Genomic DNA, 19,964 nt, shown 5'->3' with positions numbered 1-19,964 from the left:
AAATTTATTACGCTTTTACTGTCATTTTACTATGTTTTGGCGAAAGAATAGCAAAATTGTAGAAAATATTCAATTATGAATGTATTTTTATTACACTTTTGATGTCCTTTTATAAAAATACAATAAATATTTAATTATTTAGTAAATATTAAATATTTACTGCACTTTTATTGCTCTTGTGCAAAATCACAACAGAAGGACAATAAAAATGCAGCAATCCAAACAATTTTCTCCATCCCGTGTCTGCACAAAATAATTCATCCTACAAATAGGCCATGGGATATGCGGCATAAAAAACCTTTTTATATAATTCTCTGCCCTTCGATCCAAAAACTTTTATTCCACTAGTTCTGAACCAATAATTTTAATCTTCATGAATAAGAGAATAAAATTCTAAATAAAAGTTGGTTTTACAAATTGCAATTACTTTCCTGCCTACAATTTCTGAACCGAACATTCACAATTGTAACCTTACAACTGCAAATAACAAAATTTCTGAGAATGTTAACCTATTATTTACGCAGCATGCTTTCCGTCTATGAAGGCATGCTTAAGATTTCTCCATTTCAAAAAAAAAAAAAAAAACATAGCCCACATAGTCCTTCCCATGAGCAAAAACAAAACAACCATCTTCTTGAGCTCACTGGAGCTTTTATCCCCGACTAACACCACTTGTTGCCTGGATGGAGCATAAAGCATGTCTGCAGCACAGGCCATTAGGGGAACTGCCATGCTCTGTTCTTTCAAACGGTCCTCAAACACTGCCTGTAGAATTCGAGTAACATGGAGAAATCATTTGCAGCAAGAGTGTAAAAATTTTGAACTGCGAAATTTAATAGACTTTTTTTTTGAAGATTATGTGACACCGGATCGGAGGGGGCTCGACGAATCCATGTCGATGATCTGGTTTCCGTGGCCGGATAACTCCAAAAACTTCTTGGAGGAAGGATCCACCACCTAAGAGTCACTCTTAGGATATAGGAAAACAAATAAACTAAACTCAATTCAAATCTTATTCCAATCCATCATATTACAAGACACTTGCCTATATTTATAGACTTCAGATAGCCACATAATAGGCTACACAAGAGATAGAGATACACCAATCACTAATAAAAAAAATACAATTTATTTATATGGACGCTCCTACGTCATTATGATCAGGGAAACAATTTAAGATTTATTTCATAGACATGTACTTGTAAACCTGCTTTAGAATGCTCTACATTTACAGGTGTCAACTGTACGATACAGTTAGCAGATCTCATGTGTGTAATCCAGTTGGGACAAATGGTATTGAATCCACAACCTTCTTTCAAAACCATCATGGCTTTCATGGATTCAAATCCAACCGTCCAAAACGAATAAAATGCCTGAGATGGGGTTCAAATGCACCATGCAGTTAAAGCATTAACTGTAAGAGGATTTGAATCCTTAAATGTCCTAATATTAAAAGCCAAGCTAAGGAACTCGAAACAATTTTCGAATACTCTCTTGTTGTAAATAAGTTTTTTCATCTTCCGTGGACAAATCTGAATGTTAGTTCTGCATGAAAAGATGTTTTTAAGGAACGTAGCTGTAAGAGTTGTGAACAAAGCTGTAGAGTCCTGTATTTCTTTCATGTGAACGTAGCTGTAAGAGTTGCTTCCATAGCCAAACATTTGATGAGAACATTTGGCATGATAGTTATGTTTAGTAATGACGAATTAAATTTGTTTTCTATAGAAAGATAACTACAATACTAATAATCAAAGTAGCAAATCATGAACCGGAAGATCATTAATCCGTAACAAGAACTTGTAAGAAAATGACAGAAGATCTAAATAAGGCTTGATGGAACTATCATGGAATATCATAGCTGATCAGCAACCAAAAAGTATTAAGTGGTGCAAAGTTAAGAGTTTTAACATCAAAATTTGATATTTAGACGACTAAAATCAGGTAATACCAGAAGATGTTCAGCATTCCGTTTGTAATATTCTGACAGGCCACCAACAAGCATGGAAGAAAGTCGGATGAGGTTGATAGCCGAAATTGAGTTTCCTGATGGCTCTGCTCCATCATAATCCTCTTTCACTCGAAGCAAGACAGAAGGGTCACCTGAAGTATTGAAATAACCTCCACCTTCAGCATCCAGAAACAAGTCATCCTGTAGAATGCTACCTTACATGAATGCAAAACCACAGAAAGTGCTTAAGAGAACCAATCTTATTGGTTGGCTTGCCTGAGTAGCTTGCAGTTCAATTGCCCAAACCAACCAGTTGATTCTACCACTACATTCATAAAGATCCAGCAAAGCTGAGATTAGAAAAGCATAATCATCTAAGAAACCAGGTGCACTTGATGGAACATTTCTGAAGCTATGCTGCAGCCTTTTCGTATGATAATCATAGAGTTTACTCTTGATGAAACGAGCTGCTTTCTCTGCAGCCTCCAGATAATCATTTGGCTGTACAAATTAGTTAAAACATTACAAAAGATGCCATTCAAGCACTGCATTAGAAAACAAACTGAAAAACAGCAAGCAATCTAAAAGCATCAAGCAATAGAGCATATCAAATGAATTATTATTTTCCTCTTTCTCTCTCATTTAATAAACTACAATTTTCTATAAAAAAGCTCCAACGTTTCAGCTGGTGGTGCTTGGTGGTTAGTGGAAGTGACGGCCAGTGGCGGTTGGTAGCAACGGATGGCCGCTGGTAGCGACGGATGGCGGCTGACAGCGGCGCGTGGTAGCGACTGGTAGAGTAGGGCGGTGGTGGCTAGTGGCTTGCAACAAATTGTGGCGGTGGCCGATTGTCACAATAGACAGCCGTGTTGGCGGTTGACGGTGATAGGTGGTGGTGGCCGACAAGGGCGGTGGCGAGTGGTGGTGATAGGTGGTGGCGGTTGGTAGAGGGTGGTGGCAATAGATGGAGGGTGGGGGTGGTCGGCACTCGACAGTGACAGTGATGTGACACGTGCCCTCTGACTAGGTGATTTTTTACGCAAAATGGCACCATTATATTATGATTACGGCCAAAGCCCGTATGTTCCCTAATGGTTAAAAGCCCTTTGAGTAAGGAATTTTACCAAGATGAGAATGACATATATGTATTCCTCAGCTTGAGGAGTGTTAAATCTCAGTTGTCCCTTAGCCCTTGATCCCACGGCCATTATGGGGATTTTTGGGAGGCTCACCTCGATCACACTATTAAATCTCAGCCGTCCCTTGTCCCTTGATCCCACGGCCAACATGGGGATCCATGGGAGGCTCACCTAAATCACGCCGATCTCCTTCTATATTTGGATGGCTGGTTTAGGAAGGATTATATTAAGGCAATTATGGATGATTTTGTAGTTATTTGTTTCTTAACTAAGACATCTTGTATAGATCTATAAATAGGGATAATTTTTTTATAATAAAATTAAGCATTTTTCCTCCCCAGTTCTCTGAATTTAACATAAAATTGTAGCCTATTTAACGACTAGCCTTAGTCAAAAGTTCTCTCTCGTTATCGGGAGGGGTAATTAACCATAAGGGCTTGTGCCTATGCGAAACCAGAACTCAGATCATACAGTCCTTGCAAAATGAGGGAGAAATTTCTGGATAGTGTCTTATCTTGAAAATATATCCCGTAATCTAAATATGTTAAAACTCTCCAGTTTAAAAAGAGGCACATAGAGGTTGGGGCACGAACTTTCGGAGCCCACAATTACATGCAACAACAACAACATCACGCCTTTATCCCACTACGTGGGGTCGGCTACATGAATCATTTTTCTCCATTGTGTCCTATTAAAGGTCAAATTCTCGTTTAAATTTAATAAAAAAAGGTCATTCATAATATTTTCTAACCAAGTCTTTTTAGGTCTGCCTCTACCTCTCTTAACATAAGTCAAATCTAATAACTCTACTCTCCTAACCGGGTCATTGGAAGGCCGCCGTTTTATGTGACCAAACCATCTAAGGCGACTCTCTCTAATCTTATCTTCTACTGGAGCTACTCCAACCTTTTCATGTATATGCTCATTTTGTATCCTATCTCTAAGGGTAAAGTCACTCATCCACCTGAGCATCCTCATCTTTGCCACACTTAACTTAGTATTATGCTTCTCTTTTAATGGCCAACATTTAGCACCATAAAGCATTGCGGGCCTCACTACCATCTTATAGAATTTTCCCTTAAGTTTGAGGGTACTTTTCTATTACACAACAAGCCCGATGCATTCCTCCACTTCAACCATCCAACTTGATATCTGCTGTAATATCCCCATCTATTTCACCATCACTTTGAACAATAGATCTAAGATATCTAAAACGTGTACTCTTATTAATGACTTGATCGCCCAAAGTCACAATCCCCTCACTAGGTCTATTACTACTAAAATCACACTCCATATATTCCGTTTTAGATCTACTCAAGAGCGAAAACTTTTAGTCTCTAATGTTGACCTCCATAATTCAAGTTTACTTTCAACTCCCTCTCTAGTCTTATCAACAAAGAATTTACCAACTTGAGAATTCTTGTTGCAAAATAATTATACATAGACTCCACATTCCTTGGTTAGTAGATATAGCTAGCATAAAATGAATTTCATTTGATTCCAGATAATTATCAGGTTCACATTTAATTCTAACACAAGAAAAACCAAGAACTCAAAAATCCGCGTATTTGGTTTCTCCGTGAATGCAAGTCTGAAAATATGGCCTCATATCAACAGTCTCGAATCAATTTGCTTTAGTCCTATCAATAGAAAAGATTGGCATCAACAATGCCTGATATAGTCCAGAAAAAAAAAGAGGGGCGCTACAGCCCAACATCAACGCAATGCAAGCTTACTAACATAAGATGTTTCATTTATGTAAAACTATAATCAATGTGAGGCTTGAAAGCATCTTGGGCTGGTAATGTACCCCACTCCCCCAACCACCATCCACCATCCACAATCCAGCACTCATTTGTGTCTTTTTGTTAGTTTGGACTCTTTTGATGATGTAACATAAGTTTATTCTCTTGCAAAACATCTATATTTAGGATTTACTTCATTCCGGTCATCCCTCAAAAACAACGGGACTAAAAGAAATTGTATCTGAGCAGTTGTATTCCAACCTCGATCATGTTGGATGTGGTGATTCAGCAGTATACTAGAGACTTGTTCCACTTTTGAATGAATAGGCTCAAGCAGAAAAGTATAGGAAGACAACTAAATAAGGACAAGAAAATAAATCGCAAGTCCTTCAATCATCTCACAAAACATACTGCGTCTTAGGATGCTTTTCACTGAAAGAATAGTTTATAGAATTTCACCCTTTTTTATCTTCTATTCTTGGATTTAATAATCATGTGGCCCTATAACAATATAAATCACTGAATGAACTAAGAGGAAAAAAAACTTACATCGCATCCAATAATCGGGAAATGGAATTTTGTTTCTTTTGGTTCCGCCTCAAGAATTTTTGAAGCTCTTGCAAAGGATGAAATTGCAAGCCCGTTCCATGAAACAATAACCTAAAAAAACAGAGCATCTAGTAAGCAGTATTTAGGATTAATTTAAAAAAATAAAAGAGAATCACATGAACATACGATATAAAGTAGTACCTTATCATCTAGATGCGGCCTAGGTCGACGAGATCGTGCATCAAAAAGCTTTTTTCTGCAAATCCCAAGAATTTGAGCATATTCATCAGCTGAAATGCCTAATTTCGATGCCCTGAAAAAGACATCTTTTCTTTCGAAAAGTACATTTTTTCCCTTAAACTCATTATGGGGATCGCTCATCCTAGAAAGATCACAATTTCCAGAAGTTTTGATATAATAATGCGTCTTGAATAAATCTGCATGATCTCCTAGTATCTCTTCAACCTAGAAGAATATAGTTAATTAGAAATCACAACAAAATTAACTAGCTGTAAAATGAAGCCAACCAACCTCTAGCACTGCTTAAAATTGGCTTAAACATACTTTTGGAGAAAGGAGCATTCAAAAGAAAAATTAAAAATATGCATTGTTATCACACAACAATTATGCGGATAAATTCAACACATATCACGAACAAACTAAATCTGAATTCTAAATAGATGTCAACAATCGAGTTGATCCATGTGGAAGAAAATTATAGATTTCATCTTTTTCAGGCGATAAGCAAAAAAATCAATAATAATAATAAAAAAAAACTAAAATGAGTGTGGGCTCCGAAAATTCGGCCCCGGCCTCCGCCCGCACACTTTGTGCTTTTTCTTTTCGACGAGGGAGTTTTAACGGAATAAGTTCCTGGGAAATTTTGGAAGGTAGATGAGTTTGTAGATAAGACACTACCCAGAGATTTCACCCTCATTTTGCGAGGACTTTATGATCTGAGTTCTGGTATCCTATAGACGCAAGCCCCTATAGTTAATTACCCCTCCCGATCACGAGAGAAAACTTTCGATTAAGGCTAATCGTCAATCAAATACGTAGAAAGTACGTGTTATCTGGCATATAGTAGTAGCATTGTTTGGATTTGGAAGTTTGAAGGTTTGGATGTTTGGAAAATTGATATTTAAAATAGAAATTTTCACCATCTTGTACTTAAAGCGTATGGTGGGGAAATGGATGATGGACCCGATCAAGATCCCGTGGTTCTGTCGTCCCGGGCCATCATGGTCCCTGGTCTACTTAGTCAGAGGAGGTAATCGACCCAACCTGACAGAAGGATCCTTGTCGGCAGCCATGGGTTGCTTCGTCCAAGGGTACCTTGTAGACCTGGGTGGGTATTTGTCTAAGGGGTCAAATTTGAATCTACCTTAGCTAACAGAGGGCTTTGTGCCCTATCGATTATATCCTATTGATTCATATCTCAAGGATTTGATGCCACTAAGGAGTGTATTGGCTCTGGCCATAATCGGTATTTAGTGGTGCCATTTGGCAGCAAAACCACTCGGTTCAGAGGGCCCCGGGTCATAACCGTTTATCCTGCGGTGCCATTTGGCGGCAAAACTGCCGGTTAGAGGACACGTACCACGTCCTTACTGGAAGAAGATTGGTTTGAGAATGGATCCTAGTGACATTTTCGACTAGGCATTTGGCTCTTTGTGAGCTGAAGTAAATTTGAATTTGTCCGCCGGCCTGCAAGGCTCCTCCCGCCGGCCAATCCTCCACCAGCAGCCGCCGGCCAGCTCCAGCCCGCCGGTCCCCTCCCACCTTGCCGCCGCCTCCTTCTCCCCCTCTTCTTTTGAATTTCAAATATGAAATTTAGGAGTTTCATTAGCCATTAACTGTTTCCTAAATTGCCTCCTTAATTCAAGCAATCAAAATAAATTGAAATTGAATTTCGAATTTGAAATTCAAATTCAATCCAATTGATTGTTTTAATTTAGGAATCTTCCTTCCTTATTAAATCTGAAATTTTAATTTCGGATTTTGTAAAATCTGAAATTAAATTGGTGGTCCTCACTCTCTCAAAACTCATCCCCTCTCTCCTCCTCATGTGGCCGGCCCCTTAATGGCCTCCCCTCCCTCTCCAAATCACATTAATGACTCCACAAAATCAGCCCAACTTTCTCCCAATTGAATGAGCAATAATCCTCCTCTTTAATTTGGGAATTCAAAATTGGATTTCACTTAATTTTCCCTCCCAAATCACTTAATCTGAAATTGAATTTCAGATTTTCATTCTCTCCCCAAATTGATTTGGGATTTAATTAGTCTTGCCACCTAGGCAAGTAAATGGCGTTTCCGTTTCACATCAGTTGCGGAGGGTGGATGAAGTTTTCTTTGAGTGATTGATGGATGATTTCAAATTTAAATATCCTGAAATTTGGGATTTGTTGGATTTTGGACTTTGTGGAGTTTTGGATTGTGGGTATTTGGGTGGAGCTTGAATGATATTTGAAATGTTTGGAATGGACTCCTCCAATTGAGATTTACATTCAACACGGCCATCATCGGGGTGTTTGGGGGCATTTCCACTTTCTAGATTGAACCTTGTCGACTTTGTCTACTGGTCGACAGAGGATCAGGTTTCATGGGTTTTATGTCTTTATTAGTGGATTCTCTTGATTATAGGCCTTGAAGGCCTAATATGAATGTATTAAAACAAATACACTAGTCGTCACAACCGTGTATTTGCTTGAAGGTTCGAACCCCGTCGACTCCTATTGATCCGTATAGAAGGATCGGGTTCGAATTAGAATTCACTTATTGACCCGCGCAGCATCCCTAGACGTCACATGTGTACCAATAACATATTCGTCGGGGCCCATGCGGGTGTTTGGGGGGCATTTTATAATTGAACCCTGCCTACTTCTTTTTACCTGCTTAGGAGGATCAGGTTCAAATTTAATAATCCGTGCAGCATCCCTAAACGTCACGTGTGTACCAATAACACGCTCGTCGGGGCCCATGCGAGTTTTATAATTGCTTTTACCCCTTTTAGTGTACCTATATGTATACAAACTACGGTGCACGTGTGGGGGTACTTTGAAAGTACTTGTAGACGCCTTCTGTCCGGTTGCATAGAAGTTGTGGATCAGGTGGCGTGGCGTAGCAGCTTCTGAATAGAGTTGTTCGCTGCTTCATACAGGTAGACTGTCATGCACTACTCGTTGCTTTCTGCAGGTGGAACGTAGCGCACTAACTAATCTCCTGCCTCGAGTTTTGTCGATGCTTTGCATTCATTATACATTAATCGTCATCACATAAATGGACTACTGTATGATTGAAAACTCTTCAATATTTGTTTGTAGGTAACATGTTGCACCTATGAAGGGTCTTCGACAGCAATCTATAAGAATTTGTATTTGTTGCAGTCTTGCGACATTTCTGCTATCACTACTTGCGAGTAGATTAACATGCTTGTATGCAAATCGACATTGATTGATTTGCTTGTGGATGTTAGCTTCAAGCATATATGACTATTGATAAATCACCATATTCACTGCATATTCCTTGTATGCATTATGACCCTTCATTCTCACTTTTGAGTAGCATATAACGTACATTGTGATCTTTTGTCGTCATTTGCTTGCTAGCTTTCTTCCAATGTTGGTTGTTGTCATTTGAGGGAGTATAGTGTATTTGTTTACACTTGAGTGACATCAGTTGTGTATGAGCCTTAGTGTTCTATCCATGAACACACTAATACACTATTGTAATCAAGTTGTTTCCCCTCGATATTTGCAAGCATGCTGCATTTATTGTGTATAACAACTAACAGGTCACTATGCCCATTATATTGCTCGAAGGTTTATAACATGAATAACAATATTATCATTATTGTCATTTGACATTTGGATTAGCATAATCATCATGGACGGATTGTATCATTCATTGGAGACTCCTTTCGTTAATGATTTCCAACTCCCTCGAATGAACTTGTGGATCTACTAACATGAACATTAGGTCACACATTTTTTATGTGTAAGTTGAAAGTCCTTTGTTGTTATGAGTTCAATTCATTGTAGTCACAAGTTCAAGCTTAGTTCGTTGAAGTTAGTATGCAAGCCTGCAAATCTTCATTATCTGATTCGAGCCAAGCTCATGCCTAGATCCCTTGTGGTCTTCTTGAGTTCAGACTCCATTCAAATTCAAATACAAGTTCTTGAGTCTATATTGCTCAATCGAGTCCAAATATTATGTTGTTCTTTGAATTCAATCAATTTCTTTTATATTTTCAAATTCATTTGAAGTTTGAGCTCAAGTATTGCATGATTGTTCATAAATCAAGTTCTAATTCATATTCTTTGTAGTCAATTTTGCATGTCCAAGCTCATATTCAAGTCCTTGTAGTCTTGTTAAGTTCAAGTTCTTCATCATTTGTCCAAGTTTGATTTGAGTTTGAATTAAGCTTCTTGCACATTTTCATTTGGGTTCAATTGTTTATTAAGTTACTTAGATCTTGTTCAAAAGTCCAAGTACAAATCCTCCGTTGTTCTTTTGAGTTCAATCAAGTCCAGGTCCCAAATTGTTCCAAGTTCATGTCATATTTCAGACAAATTTCGGCAGCCTTCCGGCGTCTCCCCCGTTTAGGGGAAAACTATGGAAAACTGGGCCTTTCCCACCACGTTGAGAAAAGCGTGTATGGTAGGTGCCCTCTTTCGAGGACACCGCAGCCGTGTAATTTTTGATCCCCCACCACGCTAAGAAAAGCGTGTATGGGTATTTTTTTTTAAAAACATTTTGCAAGAAAATCATTTTTTGAAAGTATTTTGCCAGAACAGCAGTTATTTCCCTGCAAGCGGGTACTTATGGGTATCCCCGCTTCGTCGTGCGCATCACACCGGGATCCCTTCCCACCACGCTAAGAAAAGCGTGTATAGGCAGGGTTTCCAAGGCGATACGAACTTCGAAGAAGGAATTTGGGTGATTACCCGCTTTGTCGCAAGCGTCAGGACGCACTCCCTCCCACCACGCTAAGATAAGCGTGTATAAATGGTCGTTTTATCTCGCCGCATGCATCGAAACAAGTTCTCAGAGTTTTAGGGTTTAGAAGTGGTTATACCTGCGCGGGGTTGTAGATGTTGGCGCGTGGTTCGAGGATCGAGGGAGAAAGAGGGTGCATCATTTTGCATTTCATTATAATTTATTTATAATTAATTAATCAATAATAATTAATTAATTAATTACAATTATAACTAACAAATAATTAATTATAATTAATGATGATTAATTATAATTAATTAGATAATTATAATTAGCAATTATTAATTAAGTATAATTGATTTATTAATTATAGTTATAATTAATTATAATTAACTCCTAGATCTCAAATTAGATTCAAATTCAAGATGATCTCCTCTCCCTCCTAATCCTCCTAATTAACAATAAAGGATTCCTACAAATTACCTAAACAGCCCTTTGCATTCAAAAATTTCCCTCCCACATAATTAAATCAGCCCCAAGTGGGGTCCACCTTGTCCGCCTCCTCCTCTGGGCATTTCCGCCCCCGCCTGGTGTAGACCCGGGCTGAACCGGGTCCAGCCGGCCCCTCCTGGGCCGGTTCACGCGTAACATTACTCCCCTCCCAAAAACTCACCTTGTCCTCAAGGTGAAATTATAACTAGTGAATAATTAATTATAATTAATAATGATTTATTATAATTAGTAATTAATAATTAATTATAATTAATTTATTAATTATAGTTATAATTAATTATAATTATAATTAATTATAATTAATAAAAAATTAATTATAATTAAATAAATAATTATAATTAATCATTAATTCATTATATTTAATTAATTAATTACACTTAATTAATAATTATTTATAAATACTAATAATTAAAATTAATTATAATATTATTTAAAAAAATTCCTTCTCTCCCCCTTTGGCATTTTCACGGGATTTGGCCAAAAGCGAACGAAAGGGAGAGAGTTACCTTCACAACCCGTGAGCTCTTGTTGTTATTTTCGATCCAACAGAGAAGGGAACGTCGGAGATGGAGCGAAGCCAAGCGGTAACGGAGTAGGTAGGGGAATCTCTCTTCCTCTCTCTCTCTTTCTCTCTCTCTCTCTCTCTGTGAAGAAGTTCGGTCGGGTCCGAGGGAAATGGCGTCGGGTTTTGATCGGAGGAGGAGCTTGGTCGGGTCGGAGGATGGAGTGTGAGGTCAGTCGAATTGGATGGAGAAGAGGTCAATGGGAGCTTAAGCGCGTGGAAGGGAGTTCGGTCGGGGGTGGAGTGAATGGAGGAAGCAGCGAACGAAGGCCTCGTTTTGAATCGGTATTTAACGACGTGCAAGGGAGCGAGATCAAGGAACTATCGCAGGATTTGGGCAGGATTCGTGGAGAAGAGACGCACACGGCGCCGAATTCAGCGAGATTCGCGGAGGGCTTCAGCAGATTTCGTGGATCCGCCGTGTATAAGGTATTTTTTGTCGTTGTTTTTGGTTCCTTTGGGTATTATTCAGAGGTCAACAATGAGAAAGTGCCTGATAGCAGTAATGCCAGGTTGAATTGTTATTACTTGATCTTACCTCTTTACTTGTCCATACATAGAAGGCCCCTTCTTTCTTTTTAGCAGAACCATCAGTCTCACTACTGTCAGCATCCTCAGCTGAAAAAATCTCACCATCTTCCCCAATCATGTCTCTCCTGAGATAATCAAGAATATCACGAGCTATAGAACAGTAAAAGGCATCCTTTGTAACCGTAAAAGTGTCCAGGAAGACATTAGCAAGCTGCCCTTGATCATACAGCATCTTCTCAAAATGTGGGACTGCAGGTGAACGTAAAATCTTTCAAAAAACTAAAAAGTAAAAAACATTAAAAGCATGTAAAGACAAGATTAAATCGCAATATAACATTTGTCATTAAATATAATAAAATTTCTCAGTTATGAAAACAAAAGATGCTTTTCTAAAAGATTGTAGTCCCATGTACAAATGGTGCTCTGACTTGAAGTCGTCTAGGTTTAAGGAAAAGCATCTCTAAAAGAAGTTTTTTCCTCCATCAGGAATAATAGCTAACATAGTGTTTATCACGTGAAAGACAGGACATAACAAAATTGCCAATTGTGTTTTGGCCAGTGGTTATTGCATAAGATGCCGCATAGTTAGTTTCTGTTACTCAAACCATGTACGCTGACTTGACTTTGCTTCAAAACGTTTTATTGATCCATGGCTTGCCTCTACCACCACATAAATAACGCACATATTTTCTTCTGGAACAACTTCACAATTGGTTGGGACCAATTTGATTAAATAATCTTGCGGGTCCTTCAAAACATTCAATGTACTGTAGATTATGAGTTCCTATTTTAAGAATCCTAAAAGATATAGGGGCTGTAATTTAGTATAATATGGAGTAATTAGTCCAACTTCTCCATATTATAGGATTACCATTTCCAAACTTAGAACTCATTTACTGAATTTTTAGATACAGATTGGTGACAAATGATACAAGCATTTTAGTTTAACCAAGCATGCCTAGATGACTAAAGCTAAAGCTGGACATGTTAGAGTCACCGCACACATCTTAATTAACTAACGCTTACCTTTTATTTTTCAAACAACTGCCTCCCTCCTTTCTGATTCTGATGATTAAATAAAACATGTTCAGCTTTCTCCCATAAAGAGTTAATCTAGGAATTTTCTTTTACTAATAGTTCCAACCACCAGACAGGTAACTAATGATGCTAGCACTCCAGTGTTACCAAACGCTTCTTGAGCTAAAGCTTGGTATTAGAGAGTAACAGCGTACAGTTTAATATAATCAATTTTTTTTCAGAACAGTCTCTTTTGCTTTGACTCAAAAGGGAAGAACTATAACATGAACAGTATTTTCTGAGAAATGAGAACAAAATAATCATCATTTTAACATTCAATCTCAAGTTGGTAAAAACCCCTGAACTCCTCATGCCTACGCCAAAACCAGTAGTGTTGGCTGTTTCACAGAACCCACGTTCTTGAAATAATATATAAGTGTTATCCAGGCGAATCAGATTTCCCGTAACATAAAATATGCCAACAGATCTGGCAACATTTAATGTTTCACCAAATTCTGTGTTAAAATATTTATTATACTTTATGAAAAAGCCATCTTTATCTGATAAGAATATTATAACAACAACATCAAACTTTTATCCCACTACATGGGATAGTCTACATGAATAGTTTTTCTCCATTGTCCTGTTAAGAGTGAAATTCTCATTTAAAGATAATAAAAAAAATGTCATTTATAATATTTTCTAACCAAATCTTTTTAGGTCTACCCCTACTTTTCTTAACATAGGTCAAATCTAAAATACATCTACTTTCCTAACCGGGTAATCAGAAGGCCGATGTTTTATATGTCTAAACCATCCAAGGCGACTCTCTAATCCCATATGCTACTATAGCTACTCCAATCTTTTCATGTATATACTCTTTTTGCATCAAAGAAGCCACTCATCCACCTGAGCATCCTCATCTCTGCAACACTTGATTTTATGTTTTTCTTTTACTGGCCAACATTATGTGCCATAAAACATTTCAAGAAAAAAAAAGAAGCCTATACTGATGCAGGTTGGGCAAATTTTAATACTAATAGAAGTCCATAACAGGTTATTATACCTATGTATGGGGCAACCTTAACTCATAAAGGAGTAAGAAATAGAATATAGTAGCTCAAAATAAATGCTGAAACTGAATATAGAGCCATGACTCATGTGATGTGTGAATTGGGGTTACAATGGATTTTGGTTGAACTACAATAATTATAAATTCTCTAATGAAACTATATTGTGCCAACAAGACTGTGATAAGTATAACCCAAATTTCTGTCCAACACAACATAACCACACATGTTGAGGTTAATCGTGACTTTATAAAGGAGATTTTTGAAGCATTAATTATTTGCATGCCTTTTATTTCTACCCCATAGCAAGTTGCATATATGCTTACTTAAAGACTGTTTTTTATTTTCCTCATCAGCAAGTTAGAATTGATTAATATCTACTCTCCAACCTGAGGAAGGATGAAATAAATAAGGAAAGACGGAATGCGATCAAATGTGGCATCAAGTTGATTAGGAAGAAAATGAAAGTATTCATTACATGGGGATAGTTCTCCAGAAGGAAATGAATGAATGGTTGTCACAATTAATTGGAATATTCTTTTCTATGTAAATTTTAAATTTGCATCTCGTTTTCTTTGGCAAGTATATCATATAAATTAAACTAGTAAGGATACCAAGTATCCTATAAATATTATAATGTTGTTCTTGATTAGTCAAAAGTCCTAAAAATTTATTTCACTCTAAATTTATAGAAAACTTGATCAGTGAAAAGCTTTCTGCAGAAAGAAAAACCATGCTTAAGTCAGAAAATAAAGGTAACTTAAAAAACTTTTGGAACTATCACAGAAACTCACCATGCCAACATTCATCTACACTGTATCTGTGAAATCCACCTCCAAGGTGATCATGAATTCCACCTCTAGCCATGCATTGCAATGTGTGAAGAACCATTTCCATGTTTTTGTTGCCTTCACTTACCCTCCCTTGTTCACGTAGTTTCATGGATTCATAAAGCATGAGGCATATCTCAACAGGCCTAGGGAACTTTGGCGCAGAGCCAAAGCCACCAAATTTTGGATCATATCTACTTGCTACCTAATGATTGTAGCCCAAAAAGCATAAATTCAGAGAAGATTGACAATAAAGGTATAGATAAAGATTACATGGCATATTTGCACTAAAAAAGCATACGACTAGGGATGACATGAATTTTTTAACTTCAGCTTGACCTCAAAATGTGATGTAGGACTAAATGCTTTTAAAGGGATGAAATAAGAATATTGCACGATTCTTTGTTTAGAACAATAAAGATGAAACCATTAGCAATTAAAACGACAAAATAAAATGAAAGAAGGGTGCCTACGCTTAGGCCAAGCCACTTGTTAAACACTTGGAAACTCAAAATAATTTAGAAATTCAACAACATGCTAAGTAAGTAAATTTTAACATCCCTAATCTAACAATAAGAATAGAAGCAAATAAAGTGTACTCAATCCCTACATTTACTATACTCGGCAGAGTTCAGTGAACAAGAACTTCATGAATCTATCAAATCACAAGAACAAGTTAGACAATGAAAATATGAGAAAAGGGAGATGGGTAAAAACCCTTAGCACGGTTGAGTTGCAATCCTCCATTGAATGGTGCCAAGTTGTTCTTCAATGGCCTCGACAAGGGTGTCCAGAATGCGCTCTATGTACTCTTCGACGGTGTTGTCGATGCGTGGGTTGAAGTCGAAAAAGGTCGAGTGAAGGATGCAAATAAACCCTTGTTTGTCGTAGGCTAGACCGTAATCAAGATCCAGATCGGCCATGCATCAATCTTGAAGTGTTGTCGTAGATGCTTCTTTGTTGCCTTTGCTGATTTCTCTTGAGAGAAAGGGGTTTCTTCAAGAATTCAAGTAGGAGAAGGCAAGGAAGGTGGCCGAGGGAAGGCTGAAATTACTTTCTAAATCAAAGTCCTTTGAGTTGGCAAGAATTTGAATAGCCTGGGGGGGAAGAGGGGCGGGTAAGGCTAGGCTGAAATTGGAGTTAATTCCAAAGAAATAGGGATAATTTTGGGAGGGAAAATAAGTGGCTGGGCCCTTGGGAATTTCGGCCAAGAGAGGGAGGGGGGGCCAAGTGTCTAGATGCAATGTATTTGAAGTTAAGGCTTTAATTAATCAATCCATCATGATTTGATTGATTGAATTAAATAAGAACCTTTCCCAAAATAGGATTAAGAGAAACGGAAAGATTTGAAATTTGGAGTTAAGGTTTTAATTAATCAATCCATCATAATTTGATTGATTAAATTAAATAAGAACCTTTCCTAAAATAGGATTAAGAAAAAAGGAAAGATTTGAAATCTAAAATCGATTTATTTCAAATTCAAATCATTTCTAAAAATAAGTTGACTTAAATAAGGAAAGTGGGGGTTTTAGGAAATAATTTGAAAATGCAAGATGGGGGGGGGAGGTGCACCAAGTGAGGGGGGTCCCTTCCATACAACACCTTGAATGGAGTCATCTGTGCAGCTGAGTGAAAAGAGGTGTTGTACCAATACTTCGCCCAAGGTAGTCACTTGGCACAAAGTTTGGGTGTCTCCGACACAAAACATCTCAAGTAGGTCTCCACGCTCCTATTGACCACCTCTGTTTTGCCATCTGTTTGTGGGTGATAAGCGGTACTCCTCTTCAGAATTGTCCCCTGTAATATGAACAATTCTCTCCAAAAATGACTGAGGAACACCTTATCTCTATCTGACACGATCGCCTCTGGTACGCCATGCAATCTGACCACCTCTCTAATGAAAGTTGAAGCCACTGTCACCGCGGTGTAAGAATGTCGAAGAGGAATGAAATGAGCATATTTGCTCAATCTATCCACTACCACCAATATCACAATGAATCCCTCAGAACGGGGCATCCAATCAATGAAGTCCATAGATGCATCCTCCCAGACTCGTCCTGGTAAAGCCAATGGCTGCAGTAACCCCCCGGGTGACATAGCTAGGTACTTATTACTTTGGCAGACTTCGCATCTGGATACCATCTCTTCCACATCCTTGTGCATCCCTCTCCAATAAAGTTCTGCCGCCAGTCTCCTGTAGATCTTTAACACTCCTGAAGGACCTCCCATTGCAGTCCCATGGAACTCCTGGAGCAACTGTGGAATGTAAATTGATGTTCTGGTTAACACAAATCTCCCCTGATACAACAATCTCTCCCCCTCCAATATGTATCCTGGATGGTTGCCCTCTCCCTTTAGTAAGTCAATCATGATCCTGCCTAGTTCTTCATCCTTAGCACTCTCCTCCCTGATGGCCTCCCAATCTAGCATCATTGGGACTGATACAGCCACTGTCTGCAGCTCCCCCATGCATCGGGACAGGGCATCTGCCGCTTTGTTCTCCACCCCTGCCCTGTACTGAATCTCAAAATCATACCCCAATAGTTTAGATAGCCACCTCTGATGCTCTTCTATTACCATTCGTTGTTCCAACAAGTATTTCAATCTCTGTTGGTTGGTCCTAACTATGAAATGTCTTCCGAGTAAGTAGGGGCACCACTTTTAGATGGCCAACACAATTGCCATCAATTCCCTTTCATAGACAGATTTCAGTCGGGCTCTTGCCGTCAGCACCTGACTGAAGTAAGCAATGGGCCTATGATTTTGCATCAACACTGCTCCTAAACCATACCCCGATACATCTGTTTCTACTACGAAGACCTGAGTAAAATCCGGCAAAGCTAAGACCGGTATTGTGGTCATGGATTTCTTTAACTTCTCAAATGCTGCCGTGGCGGCCTCCCCCCATAGAAATCCATCTTTCTTAAACTGCTCAGTGAGTGGTCATGCTATAGTACTGTATCCCTTCACAAACATTTGGAAGTATCCTGTCAGCCCTAGGAATCCCCTTAATTCTTTTAGATTTTTAGGCAGTGACCACATTAACATGGCTTCAATCTTGGACTGATCTGTGGCTACCCCCTCTTTAGATACCACGTGCCCCAAGTACTCTACACTAGCTTGTGCGAAGCAGCACTTCTTCAGGTTAGCCATCAACTGGTGCTCCTGAAAAATCTCTGACACCTGCTTCAAATGCCCCCAATGCTCGTCCTCTGTCCTGTTATACACTAGGATGTCATCAAAGAATACCAAAACAAATCGCCTGAGGTACGGTTTGAAGACCGTATTCATGAGTGCCTGGAACGTGGCTGGGGCATTGGTGAGGCCAAAGGGCATCACTAGGAACTCATAGTGTCCCTTATGAGTTCTAAAGGCGGTCTTGGGTACATCCTCCTTCATTCGAATCTGATGATATCCTGATTTCAAGTCAATCTTACTGAAAATTACTGTTCCACTCAATTCATCCAACAGCTCATCAATAACTGGTATAGGAAACTTATCAGGTACAGTTTCCTTGTTGAGTGTGCGGTAGTCTACACAGAAGCGCCAGCTGCCATCCTTCTTCTTCACCAATAGAACGGGACTAGAGAACGGGCTAGTGCTAGGCCTGATGATCCCTACTTCCAGCATTTATCTGATCAGCTTTTCTATTTCGTCTTTCTGAAACTGAGGGTAATGATAAGGTCGTACGCTGACAGACGACACTCCCTCCCTCAATATGATGGCATGGTCCTGTTCCCTGGGTGGTGGTAACCCTAGAGGTGGTTGAAAAACCTCATAGAATTCTTGGATCAAAGGCTGTACAGATAGGGGTATGTCTTCCCCTTCCCCCAAATTCACTCCCTCCAATCTGTGTAATTCCACCAAATAGCCTCCCCCCTCCTCCTAAATGGTCTTGATTAGGGATTTGAGAGAAACCCCTGCCTTGGTCAGTCCCGCATCACCTTGAATCACCCTCTTCCTTCCTCCCCTCACCAACTTCATCCTCAGAGTACCTCAATTTCATCATCACCCTATAGCCTCCTATATCTACTAACTCCATCCCCATCAGCTCCACAATCTGGGTGGAAATGAAATTGTGGGTTGCCCCACTATCGATCAACACCACAACTTCACGGTCAGCTATCTCTCCTTTCACCTTCATAGTGTGACTCGTAGTGAATCCCACTACGGAGTTAAGAGAGACTTCTGTCACATCCAGATGCAGCTTTTCCTCCACCTCAGAACCGCTCCCTCCTCCCTCTTCGTCTTCCTCGTCTTCACAAACAAGGAGAACTTGAAGAGTTTGATCCTTGCACTTATCCCCTGGCATGTATTTTTCATCACATCGGAAACACAACCCTTTTGTTATCTTCTATTGCATTTCCTTCTCAGTAAACTTCTTGAATTGCCCCCCATTTCCTCCTCCTGTTGCTTTTTCTTTCGAGACTTCTTTCATCCCTCCTGTGGACGCTCCCTTAGAGGCTAGGTGAGTAGTCGTCCACCTGTAAGTGCCTCCTGAGCTGCTATTCCTAGCTCTCTTCTCCAAATTTTTTTGATTTTCGACCAATTGTGCAAGCTTCATGGTCTCCCCCAGATCCCTGGGCAGCAGGACCTTCACTGCTGCTCTAATCTCTGTCTTTAACCCCTTCATGAAGTTCCCCTCCAACACAGTATAGGACAAGCGCTCTACCCTGCTGGCCAGATGCTCAAATCCCTCCCGGTAGTTCGCCAAAGACTTCTCCTGCACTAGGGCAAAGAATTGCTCATAGAAGTCTCCTCGGTCGATTTGGAAACGCTCTATCAAATTGTCCTTGAATTCTTTCCAGCTCCGGATGGGACTCCTCTGATCTCTCCACTAGTACCAATAGAGTGCCTTCCCTTCAAGACATAAGCCCGCTGTCGATAATTTCTCCTCCTCCGTTAAGCCGTTAATGACAAAGTACCTCTCGACCTTGTAAATTCACCCATAGACATCCTCCCCTTAAAAAATGGGCATTTTTAATTTCCTCACCTTCTGATCCCCGCCATTTCCCCTTAATCCTCCATAATTTCACCACCCGATCAAATCATGCAAGTAGTGACAAGCAAAGACTGTATATCTGCCATATATATATATATATATATATATATATATATA

The 19,964-nt window shown here is 39.1% G+C and overlaps 2 protein-coding genes across 2 annotated transcripts in view; both read right to left on the bottom strand.

The window, feature by feature from the left end:
• Positions 1 to 841: 841 nt before the first annotated feature.
• Positions 842 to 15,082, bottom strand: LOC110109453 (spermatogenesis-associated protein 20). The gene is made up of 7 exons (XM_028701173.1): positions 14,810 to 15,082; positions 11,936 to 12,177; positions 5,583 to 5,846; positions 5,382 to 5,492; positions 2,225 to 2,449; positions 1,949 to 2,149; positions 842 to 957 (listed from the first exon to the last, which is right to left on the bottom strand). The coding sequence occupies exons 1-7, from the start codon at positions 14,970 to 14,972 to the stop codon at positions 856 to 858; spliced, it is 1,308 nt and encodes a 435-aa protein (XP_028557006.1). The 5' UTR covers positions 14,973 to 15,082; the 3' UTR covers positions 842 to 855.
• Positions 15,083 to 19,199: 4,117 nt separating this feature from the next.
• LOC110109454 overlaps positions 19,200 to 19,964 on the bottom strand; it is an 18,984-nt gene continuing 18,219 nt past the window's right edge. The window contains exon 6 of the mRNA XM_020840523.2: positions 19,200 to 19,568. Within this exon, the coding sequence (XP_020696182.1) occupies positions 19,200 to 19,568 (369 nt within the window). The remainder of the gene's footprint in view (positions 19,569 to 19,964) is intronic.

This window comes from Dendrobium catenatum, unplaced genomic scaffold (assembly GCF_001605985.2).
Source record: "Dendrobium catenatum unplaced genomic scaffold, ASM160598v2 fragScaff_scaffold_1644, whole genome shotgun sequence".
Classification (NCBI taxonomy): domain Eukaryota; kingdom Viridiplantae; phylum Streptophyta; class Magnoliopsida; order Asparagales; family Orchidaceae; genus Dendrobium; species Dendrobium catenatum.
Note: the sequence above shows the minus strand (reverse complement) of the source record. Positions and strands in the feature narration are given on the sequence as shown.